Raw genomic sequence first — 12,639 nt, forward strand, 5'->3', positions numbered from 1 at the left:
GTTGTGTTCCTGGATCATGGTAGTGGCAGAGGTGGTGATTGTGCTGGTGGTGGTGCTGTTGGTGGTGATGGTGGTGTTAATGGCAATGTTGTGTTCCAGGATCATGGTGGTGGTGGTGGGGTTGATGATGGTGCTGGTGGTGGTGCTGTTGGTGGTGATGGTGGTGTTAATGGCAATGTTGTGTTTCAGGATCATGGTGGTGGTGGTGATGATGGTGGTGGTGGTGCTGTTGGTGGTGATGGTGGTGTTAATGGCAATGTTGTGTTTCAGGATCATGGTGGTGGTGGTGATGATGGTGGTGGTGGTGCTGTTGGTGGTGATGGTGGTGTTAATGGCAATGTTGTGTTCCTGTGTTACAAAAAACGCGATTCTAAAAGCTTAGAGATCTCCAGTGAATACTAGAAAGGACTGCCCTTCTAGCATCCAGCCTGTTACTGGGTTTTCGTAACAAGTAGTCAGTATCCTTGTCCAATTATCCATTAGAATTCAGTATTATTCAATAGTGCTTCAGGATTACAACTGGTAGGCTACTAACTAGAGAAATTAAAATTTAATAAATTTATTAAGTCTTGAGGTATATTATCAAATTAAATTAAAATAAATTAATCACAATAATCAAAATAATATCACTTCTCTCGTTTACAGTATTATTGTGTTGAAAGCACATATTACATTATCATTCTTAAGTACCGTCTGGTACATTTAACATTTAATAAGATATTACAAATATGTACAAGTGTGTATGTATGTGTGTAAGTGCTCTTAGTAGTTCGTTATGTCTCACGACTCGACTAGACTTATACAACAAGCAACTGCGACACAGAATCAGGAACAAGGAGATAATATAACGACACTAAGTAGGGACCATCAGCAGATCCTCCACAGAAGTTACAAAACTCCCATACTACTGAATCTAAGTTCAGCATAAGAAAATCCCCGACTGTGATAATACACAGAAACCAGTACAAATTAGGTCATAAGCTATAGTTCAGGACCTGAGTTGCTCAGAGTGTCTATGCGACACACAACCTCAATACAACGTCGAAAATCACTAAGTCTATACAATGTTCTGTGCACAGAGTTCTACAGAACTAACAAGAATAATGAGACAGACAATCTGTCCAACCACAAAGAGAGTCTAGACCAGACTGAATACTTCAGGTGAGGTGAGGACACCCCCCCTCGATCACGTGATAGCTCGTGGACAACTGCAGCTCAGAAGCCGGCAGAATAACGAGGAAAGAGCGTTAATTACAGTAGTTAGACAATAAAGACTTGAACTGAGCACATAATAAGTTACATCCTACCTAACAACATAACTACGTCAAATAACAATATAAAGCAATACATTTACGATTTAGCTATTATCGCAAATATAAGCAACATAAAATTAAATGAAAAGGTAATAATTATATATATACATAATAATCATTGCAACCCATTCAGGGGTTGCAACATCCTGGATCATGGTGGTGGTGGAGGTGGTGATGGTGCTGGTGGTGGTGCTGTTGGTGGTGATGGTGGTGTTAATGGCAATGATGTGTTCCAGGATCATGGTGGTGGTGCTACTAGTGGTGGTGGTGGTGGTGATGGTGGTGGTGATGGTGATGGTGCTGGTGGTGGTGCTGTTGGCGGTGATGGTGGTGTTAATGGTAATGTTGTGTTCCAGGATCATGGTGGTGGTGGTGGTAGTGGTGGTGCTGGTGGTGGTGGTGGTGGTGGTGGTGGTGGTGGTGTTGGTGTTGGTGGTGGTGGTGATGGTGCTGGTGGTGGTGCTGTTGGTGGTGATGGTGGTGTTAATGGCAATGTTGTGTGCCAGAATCAAGGTTGTGGTGGTGGTGGTGATGGTGGTGATGATGATGGTGGTGTTAATGGCAATGTTGTGTTCCAGGATCATGGTGGTGGTGGTGGTGGTGGGGGTGATGATGGTGCTGGTGGTGGTGCTGTTGGTGGTGATGGTGGTGTTAATGGCAATGTTGTGTTCCAGGATCATGGTGGTGGTGGTGGTGCTGATGGTGCTGGTGGTGGTGCTGTTGGTGGTGATGGTGTTAATGGCAATGTTGTGCTCCAGGATCATGGTGGTGGTGGTGGTGGTGGTGGTGGTGATGGTGGTGGTGGTGGTGGTGCTGTTGGTGGTGATGGTGGTGTTAATGGCAATGTTGTGTTCCAGGATCATGGTGGTTGTGGTGGTGGTGGTGGGGGTGATGATGGTGCTGGTGGTGGTGCTGTTGGTGGTGATGGTGGTGTTAATGCCAATGTTGTGTTCCAGGATCATGGTGGTGGTGGTGGTGGTGATGGTGATGGTGCTGGTGGTGGTGCTGTTGGTGGTGATGGTGGTGTTAATGGCAATGTTGTGTTTCAGGATCATGGTGGTGGTGGTGGTGGTGGTGGTGGTGGTGGTGGTGGTGGTGGTGGTGGTGGTGGTGGTGGTGGTGATGGTGCTGGTGGTGGTGCTGTTGGTGGTGATGGTGGTGTTAATGGCAATGTTGTGTTCCAGGATCATGGTGGTGGTGGTGTGGGTGATGATGTTGCTGGTGGTGGTGCTGTTGGTGGTGATGGTGGTGTTAATGGCAATGTTGTGTTTCAGGATCATGGTGGTGGTGGTGATGGTGCTGATGGTGGTGCTGTTGGTGGTGATGGTGGTGTTAATGGCAATATCGTGTTCCAGGATCATGTTGGTGGTGGTGGTGGTGGTGGTGGTGATGGTGCTGATGGTGGTGCTGTTGGTGGTGATGGTGGTGTTAATGGCAATGTTGTGTTCCAGGATCATGGTGCTGGTGGTGGTGGTGGTGATGATGGTGCTGGTGGTGGTGGTGCTGTTGGTGGTGATGGTGGTGTTAATGGCAATGTTGTGTTCCAGGATCATGGTGGTGGTGGTGGTGGTGGTGATGATGGTGCTGGTGGTGGTGCTGTTGGTGGTGATGGTGGTGTTAATGGCAATGTTGTGTTTCAGGATCATGGTGGTGGTGGTGGTGGTGGTGGTGGTGGTGGTGGTGGTGGTGGTGGTGGTGGTGGTGGTGCTGTTGGTGGTGATGGTGGTGTTAATGGCAATGTTGTGTTATAGGATCATGGTAGTGGTGGTGGTGGTGGTGGTGGTGGTGGTGGTGGTGGTGGTGGTGGTGGTGATGGTGCTGGTGCTGTTGGTGGTGATGGTTGTGTTAATGGCAATGTTGTGTTCCAGGATCATGGGGGTGGTGCTACTGGTGGTGTTGGTGGTGATGGTGATGGTGCTGGTGGTGGTGCTGTTCGTGGTGATGGTGGTGTTAATGGCAATGTTGTGTTCCAGGATCATGGTGGTGGTGGTGGTGGTGATGGTGCTGATGGTGGTGCTGTTGGTGGGGATGGTGGTGTTAATGGCAATGTTGTGTTCCAGGATCATGGTGGTGGTGCTACTGGTGGTGGTGGTGGTGATGGTGATGGTGCTGGTGGTGGTGCTGTTGGTGGTGATGGTGGTGTTAATGGCAATGTTGTGTTCCAGGATCATGGTGGTGGTGCTACTGGTGGTGGTGATGGTGATGGTGCTGGTGGTGGTGCTGTTGGTGGTGATGGTGGTGTTAATGTCAATGTTGTGTTCCAGGATCATGGTGGTGGTGGTGATGGTGCTGATGGTGGTGCTGTTGGTGGTGATGGTGGTGTTAATGCCAATGTTGTGTTCCAGGATCATGGTGGTGGTGGTGGTGATGATGGTGCTGGTGGTGGTGGTGCTGTTGGTGGTGATGGTGGTGTTAATGGCAATGTTGTGTTCCAGGATCATGGTGGTGGTGGTGGTGGTGGGGGTGATGATGGTGCTGGTGGTGGTGCTGTTGGTGGTGATGGTGGTGTTAATGGCAATGTTGTGTTTCAGGATCATGGTGGTGGTGGTGGTGGTGGTGGGGGTGGTGGTGGTGGTGGTGGTAGTGATGGTGCTGATGCTGTAGGTGGTGATGGTGGTGTTAATGGCAATGTTGTGTTCCAGGATCATGGTGGTGGTGGTGATGGTGCTGATGGTGGTGCTGTTGGTGGGGATGGTGGTGTTAATGGCAATATTGTGTTCCAGGATCATGGTGGTGGTGGTGGTGGTGATGGTGCTGATGGTGGTGCTGTTGGTGGTGATGGTGGTGCTAATGGCAATGTTGTGTTCCAGGATCATGGTGGTGGTGCTACTGGTGGTGGTGGTGGGGATGGTGATGGTGCTGGTGGTGGTGCTGTTGGTGGTGATGGTGGTGTTAATGGCAATGTTGTGTTCCAGGATAATGGTGGTGGTGGTGGTGGTGGTGGTGGTGGTGGTGGGGGTGATGATGTTACTGGTGGTGGTGCTGTTGGTGGTGATGGTGGTGTTAATGGCAATGTTGTGTTCCAGGATCATGGTGGTGGTGGTGATGGTGCTTATGGTGGTGCTGTTGGTGGTGATGGTGGTGTTAATGGCAGTGTTGTGTTCCTGGATCATGGTAGTGGCGGAGGTGGTGATTGTGCTGGTGGTGGTGCTGTTGGTGGTGATGGTGGTGTTAATGGCAATGTTGTGTTCCAGGATCATGGTGGTGGTGGTGGGGGTGATGATGGTGCTGGTGGTGGTGGTGCTGTTGGTGGTGATGGTGGTGTTAATGGCAATGTTGTGTTCCTGGATCATGGTAGTGGCAGAGGTGGTGATTGTGCTGGTGGTGGTGCTGTTGGTGGTAATGGTTGTGTTAATGGCAATGTTGTGTTCCAGGATCATGGTGGTGGTGGTGGGGGTGATGATGGTGCTGGTGGTGGTGGTGCTGTTTGTGGTGATGGTGGTCTTAATGGCAATGTTGTGTTCCTGGATCATGGTAGTGGCAGAGGTGGTGATTGTGCTGGTAGTGGTGCTGTTGGTGGTGATGGTGGTGTTAATGGCAATGTTGTGTTCCAGGATCATGGTGGTGGTGGTGGGGGTGATGATGGTGCTGGTGGTGGTGCTGTTGGTGGTGATGGTGGTGTTAATGGCAATGTTGTGTTTCAGGATCATGGTGGTGGTGGTGATGATGGTGGAGGTGGTGCTGTTGGTGGTGATGATGGTGGTGGTGGTGCTGTTGGTGGTGATGGTGGTGTTAATGGCAATGTTGTGTTTCAGGATCATGGTGGTGGTGGTGATGATGGTGGTGGTGGTGCTGTTGGTGGTGATGGTGGTGTTAATGGCAATGTTGTGTTCCTGTGTTACAAAAAACGCGATTCTAAAAGCTTAGAGATCTCCAGTGAATACTAGAAAGGACTGCCCTTCTAGCATCCAGCCTGTTACTGGGTTTTCGTAACAAGTAGTCAGTATCCTTGTCCAATTATCCATTAGAATTCAGTATTATTCAATAGTGCTTCAGGATTACAACTGGTAGGCTACTAACTAGAGAAATTAAAATTTAATAAATTTATTAAGTCTAGAGGTATATTATCAAATTAAATTAAATTAAATTAATCACAATTATCAAAATAATATCACTTCTCTCGTTTACAGTATTATTGTGTTGAAAGCACATATTACATTATCATTCTTAAGTACCGTCTGGTACATTTAACATTTAATAAGATATTACAAATATGTACAAGTGTGTATGTATGTGTGTAAGTGCTCTAAGTAGTTCGTTATGTCTCACGACTCGACTAGACTTAAACAAGTGACTGACAAAATCCTCTAATAAACTAACTTCTTGACCGACTGGCAACGAGAACAGTCTGCTTGAACAACAAAAAGAATGCTAAGCCCAATAGCAATACAACAAGCAACTGCGACACAGAATCAGGAACAAGGAGATAATATAACGACACTAAGTAGGGACCATCAGCAGATCCTCCACAGAAGTTACAAAACTCCCATACTACTGAATCTAAGTTCAGCATAAGAAAATCCCCGACTGTGATAATACACAGAAACCAGTACAAATTAGGTCATAAGCTATAGTTCAGGACCTGAGTTGCTCAGAGTGTATATGCGACACACAACCTCAGTACAACGTCGAAAATCACTAAGTCTATACAATGTTCTGTGCACAGAGTTCTACAGAACTAACAAGAATAATGAGACAGACAATCTGTCCAACCACCAAGAGAGTCTAGACCAGACTGAATACTTCAGGTGAGGTGAGGACACCCCCCCCCCTCGATCACGTGATAGCTCGTGGACAACTGCAGCTCAGAAGCCGGCAGAATAACGAGGAAAGAGCGTTATTACAGTAGTTAGACAATCAAGACTTGAACTGAGCACATAATATGTTACATCCTACCTAACAACATAACTACGTCAAATAACAATATAAAGCAATACATTTACGATTTAGCTATTATCGCAAATATAAGCAACATAAAATTAAATGTAAAGGTAATAATTATATATATACATAATAATCATTGCAACCCATTCAGGGGTTGCAACATCCTGGATCATGGTGGTGGTGGAGGTGGTGATGGTGCTGGTGGTGGTGCTGTTGGTGGTGATGGTGGTGTTAATGGCAATGATGTGTTCCAGGATCATGGTGGTGGTGCTACTAGTGGTGGTGGTGGTGGTGGTGATGGTGATGGTGCTGGTGGTGGTGCTGTTGGCGGTGATGGTGGTGTTAATGGTAATGTTGTGTTCCAGGATCATGGTGGTGGTGGTGGTGGTGGTGGTGGTGGTGGTGGTGGTGGTGGTGGTGGTGGTGGTGGTGGTGGTGGTGGTGGTGCTGTTGGTGGTGATGGTGGTGTTAATGGCAATGATGTGTTCCAGGATCATGGTGGTGGTGCTACTGGTGGTGGTGGTGGTGGTGATGGTGATGGTGCTGGTGGTGGTGCTGTTGGTGGTGATGGTGGTGTTAATGGCAATGTTGTGTTTCAGGATCATGTTGTTGGTGGTGGTGGTGGTGGTGGTGATGGTGCTGATGGTGGTGCTGTTGGTGGTGATGGTGGTGTTAATGGCATTGTTGTGTTCCAGGATCATGGTGGTGGTGATGATGGTGCTGATGGTGGTGCTGTTGGTGGTGATGGTGGTGTTAATGGCAATGTTGTGTTCCATGATCATGGTGCTGGTGGTGATGATGGTGGTGCTGTTGGTGGTGATGGTGGTGTTAATGGCAATGTTGTGTTCCAGGATCATGGTGGTGGTGGAGGTGGTGATGGTGCTGGTGGTGGTGCTGTTGGTGGTGATGGTGTTAATAGCAATGTTGTGTTCCAGGATCATGGTGGTGGTGCTACTGGTGGTGGTGGCGGTGGTGACTGCAGCTTGGGCGTACTCCAAGTATCGTCACAGCTACTGGTGGGCCAGCGGAGTGACTACAGCTCCTGGCTCCCTTCCCTTCATCGGCCACACCCACAAATTTCTCTCCAGGAAACACCCCAGGTGGCTCTTTATTGACCAGGTTAGTTAACTACCAGTGTGTGTGTCGACCCTGAGGGTGTTTGTCGACTCTATGGGTGTATGTCGACCCTGAGGGTGTTTGTCGACTCTATGGGTGTATGTCGACCCTGAGGGTGTGTATCAGCCCTGAGGGTGTATGTCGACCCTGAGGGTGTGTGTCGACCCTGAGGGCGCAGCTCTTCATTGACCTCCTTAGTGGATCTGTGTTGCTAAATCATATGCTTCACAAAGGTTGGTACAAACAACAAAATACGACTTCGACTGAGCTACAAGTAAATAAAGATACCCAGATGTTGCACATGTCTCAAATTTCCATGTTGTCGGTATTGTATACCATTCTTGTACAACTTGTCAGACACTGCAACATCATGGAATCTTGGTTCAGAGGATGTCTACATGATGTTCTTCACGGCTACTACAACTACTAATGCAACTTACCTATTCCTTTGGGTAGGACCTACTTCCACTGGGGAATCCCGCCTACCAGTGACTATGCCATCGTCTGCTATCCGTCCTTTTCTAACTTACGTTAGTATATAAGCACCAGCCTCCTTGCCTCTGCTCCAGAATCCTCACGACTACGGTGCTCTTCACGCCAACTCCAAGGCTGAGGGACTGATCACCTCATCTTTTGTATATAGTTCCACTGTCTTCAAACTGGGTCCTAGAATCTGTATTGATAAAGCCACTGGATGGCAAAACATTTACAATACGCAGTGGGCTTTATCATATCACAAACAGATCTGCATGGGTGAGAGAGAGAGATACATGATTATTTATAGGATGAGAATGCTGGGTCAGTTGGAGAATGCTGCATGTGACAATCTTCCGAGTAGGGTGATAGAGTCCAGAACCTTTGGTAGCTTTAAAAGGAGATAAGTATATGAGTAAACCTTCTGCAGTGTTCCTCCATTCATGTGTTCTTATGTGGGATAGCGATGAAGAGGTTTTTTGGCAAGGGGGTTCAGCTACGTAATAGAAGCCGTTGTTCTGGTTGAAGTTGTTGGATATACAGAGAAGTAATGACTCCACGATTCTTCGGTATAGAGCGTTGTCTTCTCTGGCGATAAGTCTTGCGTTTCTGTAATTGATTAAATGGTTGTGAATTTCGGTGTTGAACACAGGCATTCTCTGGATCGTCAGATCGGCGTGCATACTGGTGTTCTGAAATACGTGTTTGGAGGTCTCTGGATGTTTCGCCGACGTATAATTTACTGCAGTCATTACAAGAGATTGTGTATACCCCTGCAGAGGTTTGAAGCTTGTCCTGTTTATTACTGGTAATGTCCTTGATGGTGGTGAATGTGGAGGTAGATACTTGGAATGAGGTATTGGAAAAGATGTTGGAAACGTGTTTGGCAATGGAGTTGGTGGGGAGGACTATGTATCTCTTCTCGGCAGTGTCTTTTCTGGGTGTGTTAAAGATGTTTAATGCCCGTCGTCTGCAGTTTTAATGAAGTGACGAGGATAATGATGTTTAGAAAATACTTGCTCAATAAGAGAGCACTCCTCAAGGAACTCACTGCTGCAGATTCTGAGTGCACTCAGGAAAAAGCCTATAATTACACCACGTTTTGTTCTTGTGTCGTGGAGAGAGTAGAAGAGCAGAAGATCGTTTTGGTTGGTAGGTTTTCGATAGACTTTAAAACGAAGTTCATGATCAGCTTTGTAAAGAAGAAAATCGAGGAAAGGAAGAGTGTTGTCGACTTCTTCTTTTAGTGTGAACTGGATTGAGGGCTCGACAAAGTTGAGCTTGTGTTAGAGAGCTTGAACGTTGAAGCGTCTGGAAGTTATGATGAGAATATCGTCAACATAACGGAGCCAGTAGATGAATGGTTCAGAGAACCGACATGTTGATAAATTAGACACATGTGTCTAATTTATCAGCATGTCGGTTCTCTGAACCATTCATCTACAAACCTGTCAGACACTGCAACTTCTTAAGATCTTAATACTTAGGAATTCTTCGCTTGCCTAATTCTTGGGCACGACCTACTTCCACATTGAACAAATGTGACACCACCTATGACTGTTGTACCTCTCCTGCCATACGGTTTATAAGCTGCTTCTCCGCTCATATGCCGTATTCTACTCAAGATTGATGGACTGAACACATCGACTCAAGGTTGAGGGACTGATTACCTCATTCTCCTCCTGTTCTTCAAGTTTCTCCTATGTATGGGCTGATGAAGCCACTGTGTGGCGAAACGTTTCCTCAATAAAGATACCCAAGAGTTGCACATGTGTCTAATTTATCAACATAACGGAGCCAGGTGACAGAAGAGGGATTAATAGTGGAAAAACGCTCGGCTTCCAGATGTTCCATGTATAGGTTCGCCAGGACGGCACTAAGTGGCGAACTCATGGGTATGAAAGTTAAGACACATATTGTCGGTATTTTATACTTTTCTTGCACAACCCATGGGTAGTCCGAAAGTCTGCTGAAAGAGGTGATTTTCGAAAGAGAAACACGTGAAGCCAACACATAGTTCAACAAGATTGATAAAATCGCTGGCTGGAATAGGAAGATCAAGGGAATCGTCAATTTTCCTGCGGAAGAGATCGATGGTTTGTATAGTAGGTACTTTGGTGAATAGGGAAGTTACGTCCAGGCTAGAAAGTTTCTTGTTCCTGATGTTGATGTTGCGAATGCGACTGAGAAGATCACCCGAGTATTTGAGATGTGCTGGACTGATTGTGCCCAAGAGTTTTAGAGAAGTGTTTAGCGAGAATCCCCGAGAGCTGGTGGAGAGCACTGCCTATTCCCGAGGATATGAGCCTCAATGGGATACCTGGCTTGTGAGTTTTTGGCAGGCCGTACATTCTGGCAGGCCTGGGGTTGCTGGGAATGGTGTGCAGGAGTTTCTTCCCTTGTTCTGAGTCCCTTAGACTTTTGCGAGTCCTGGCTGCCTTCAAGAGAGAGCTGGACAGATACCTGAAGTCAGTGCCGGATCAGCCGGGCTGTGGTTCGTACGTTGGACTACGTGCGGCCAGCAGTAACAGCCTGGTTGATCAGGCCGTGGTCCACCGGGAGGCCTGGTCGTGGACCGGGCCGCGGGGGCGTTGATTCCCGTAATAACCTCCAGGTAGATTCCAGGTAGGCAGCGGCAGCGGCACCAAGTATCCTGCTTCTCTATTTCCCTTCCACCAGAGGTTCCTAACAACGCTGTGATGGCCTAGTAAGGACCCACATAACACTAAGATACGTGGATACCCAGAATGACATAATTCAGCTGCAGAAACTACCCAAAATACGATTTATATCCAACTGAAGACGTGAATTACCGCCATCTACCCCGCTGCCAGGCATTTTTATTTTGATTTTATTTATTAATTTGAACATGATGCATTGAAGTACAAAAAAAATACAGTGGTTAAGTGTAACATGCCAAAGCCCCTTGTATGTAGAGCATTATGGGCAGGCTTAAAATTAACTTAACATAAACTTAACAATTATATATTCAGTGGTAAACATTATTGTAAGCAGATAACAATTAAGTACAAATGAGTATTACAAAGACAGGTCATGTGGTCATTTACTGTGTTGCTGAGCATTCAGTAGAATGGAGTATTCTGTTAATGTAATTAAAAATAACAAAGTTTGATTGGGTCACAGGTTAAACATTTATGAGATACAATTATTCAGTATTTATTTAGTTGTGGGTGAGTAAGTGATTTTTAAGTAGAGACTTGAATTTATAAACAGACAGTGTTTCTTTTATATTCACAGGTAATGAATTCCAGATTTTTGGGCCTTTTATGTGCATTGAGTTTTTGCATAGCGTGAGATGGACACGAGGAACATCAAAGAGTGATCTGTGCCTTGTGTTATGGTCATGTGTTCTGTTGAGGTTGGTAAGGAGATGTTTGAGGGGAGGGTTCTATGTATGTAGTAGGTACAATAATAAGTATGGATGTTTTGTATGGTGAGTAGGTTTAGAGTTTTGAATATTGGTGGAGTGTGCTGCCTGTAGTGAGAATTTGTTATCATTCTGACTGCAGCCTTTTGTTGGGGAAATAATGATCTGAGATGGTTTTTTGTTGTTGAGCCCCATGCACAAATTCCATAGGTGAGATAGGGGTAAATAAGTGAGTGATATAGGGCCAGGAGGGCTGACTGTGGAACATAGTACCGTATCTTCGATAGTATGCCTACGGTCTTGGAAACTTTCTTAGAAATTTGTTGCATATGTGTTTGAAATTTGAGTCTATCATCAAGGTGGATTCCTAAAATTTTCCCTTTGTGAGCTTTGTGATAGGTGATCCGTTTATCATTATGTTAAGAGGGACATCTGTAGCTCTGTTTCCAAACTGAATGAAGCAGGTTTTGTCAATGTTGAGAGTAAGTTTGTTAGTCCTCATCCAGGCAGATATTTTCTGCAATTTGGTATTTACAGTATTGGCTAGCGTGACTGGGCTCGGGTGAGAGAAGACGTATGTAGTGTCATCTGCAAATAGTGTGGGTTTGAGTAATTGCGATGCATTTGGTAGGTCATTTATGTAAACGAGAAAGTGAAGAGGGTCAAGGACACTTCCCTGTGGGACACCAACTGTAATTGGGTGTGCAGAAGAGTTTGCTCCATTTGTTTACACGTATTGGCTTCTGTTGCTGAGGTATGACTTTAGGTAGTTGAGGGAGTGCCCTCTTATACCATAGTGTGACAATTTTATGTGGAGTAAGTCATGGTCAACTGTATTAAAAGCTTTACGTAAATCGATGAAGATCCCCAATGGGACTTCTTTTTTCTCTAGTGCAGTGTATATTTGTTCTAGCATGTGTATAATAGCATCATTCGTATTTTTATTAGGTCTGAACCCAAATTAACAGGGGTTGAGTATGTTGTGGGAGATGAGGTAGGAATAGGTTCGCATATGAATTAATTTTTCGAAGATTTTAGAGAGGGGGTGTGAGTTGGATATTGGCCTATAGTTATTCAAGTCTGTTTGGTCTCCTCCTTTATGGATCGGGGTGACCCTTGCTATTTTGAGAACTGTAGGGAAGGTAGAGGATTCGATGGATTTGTTAAAGAGTGTTGCAATGATTGGTGACAGCACCTGTGACACTTTTTTGTATATAAAGGGTGGTAAGGTATTTAAATCTCCTGCCTTGTTTTTTAGTTTGTTGATAATAAGGGAGACTTCTGCTGGGTTAGTCGGAGCTAGGAACAGTGTGTTCGGGTAGTTGCCAGTGAGGTAGTCATTAGGTTGGGGTATTTGAGCTTGGGATTTTATTGGCAAGGTTTTTTCCTATGGTGAAGAAGAAATCATTGAGTCTGTTTGCTGTTTCAGTTGGTGGAAGTTGGGGTTCACCTGGTTTTGTTAGT

The 12,639-nt window shown here is 45.7% G+C and overlaps 1 protein-coding gene across 2 annotated transcripts in view; it reads left to right on the plus strand.

Annotated features, from left to right (window-relative positions):
- The window catches only part of LOC128704862 (cytochrome P450 3A11), a 119,677-nt gene that overhangs the window by 50,422 nt on the left and 56,616 nt on the right, over window positions 1-12,639 (plus strand). For both annotated transcript variants that reach the window (XM_070087226.1, XM_070087232.1), the window contains one exon: window positions 7,133-7,316. In XM_070087226.1, the coding sequence (XP_069943327.1) occupies window positions 7,137-7,316 (180 nt within the window). In that variant the 5' untranslated portion in view covers window positions 7,133-7,136. The remainder of the gene's footprint in view (window positions 1-7,132; window positions 7,317-12,639) is intronic.

This window comes from Cherax quadricarinatus, chromosome 2 (assembly GCF_038502225.1).
Source record: "Cherax quadricarinatus isolate ZL_2023a chromosome 2, ASM3850222v1, whole genome shotgun sequence".
In the NCBI taxonomy this organism is placed as follows: domain Eukaryota; kingdom Metazoa; phylum Arthropoda; class Malacostraca; order Decapoda; family Parastacidae; genus Cherax; species Cherax quadricarinatus.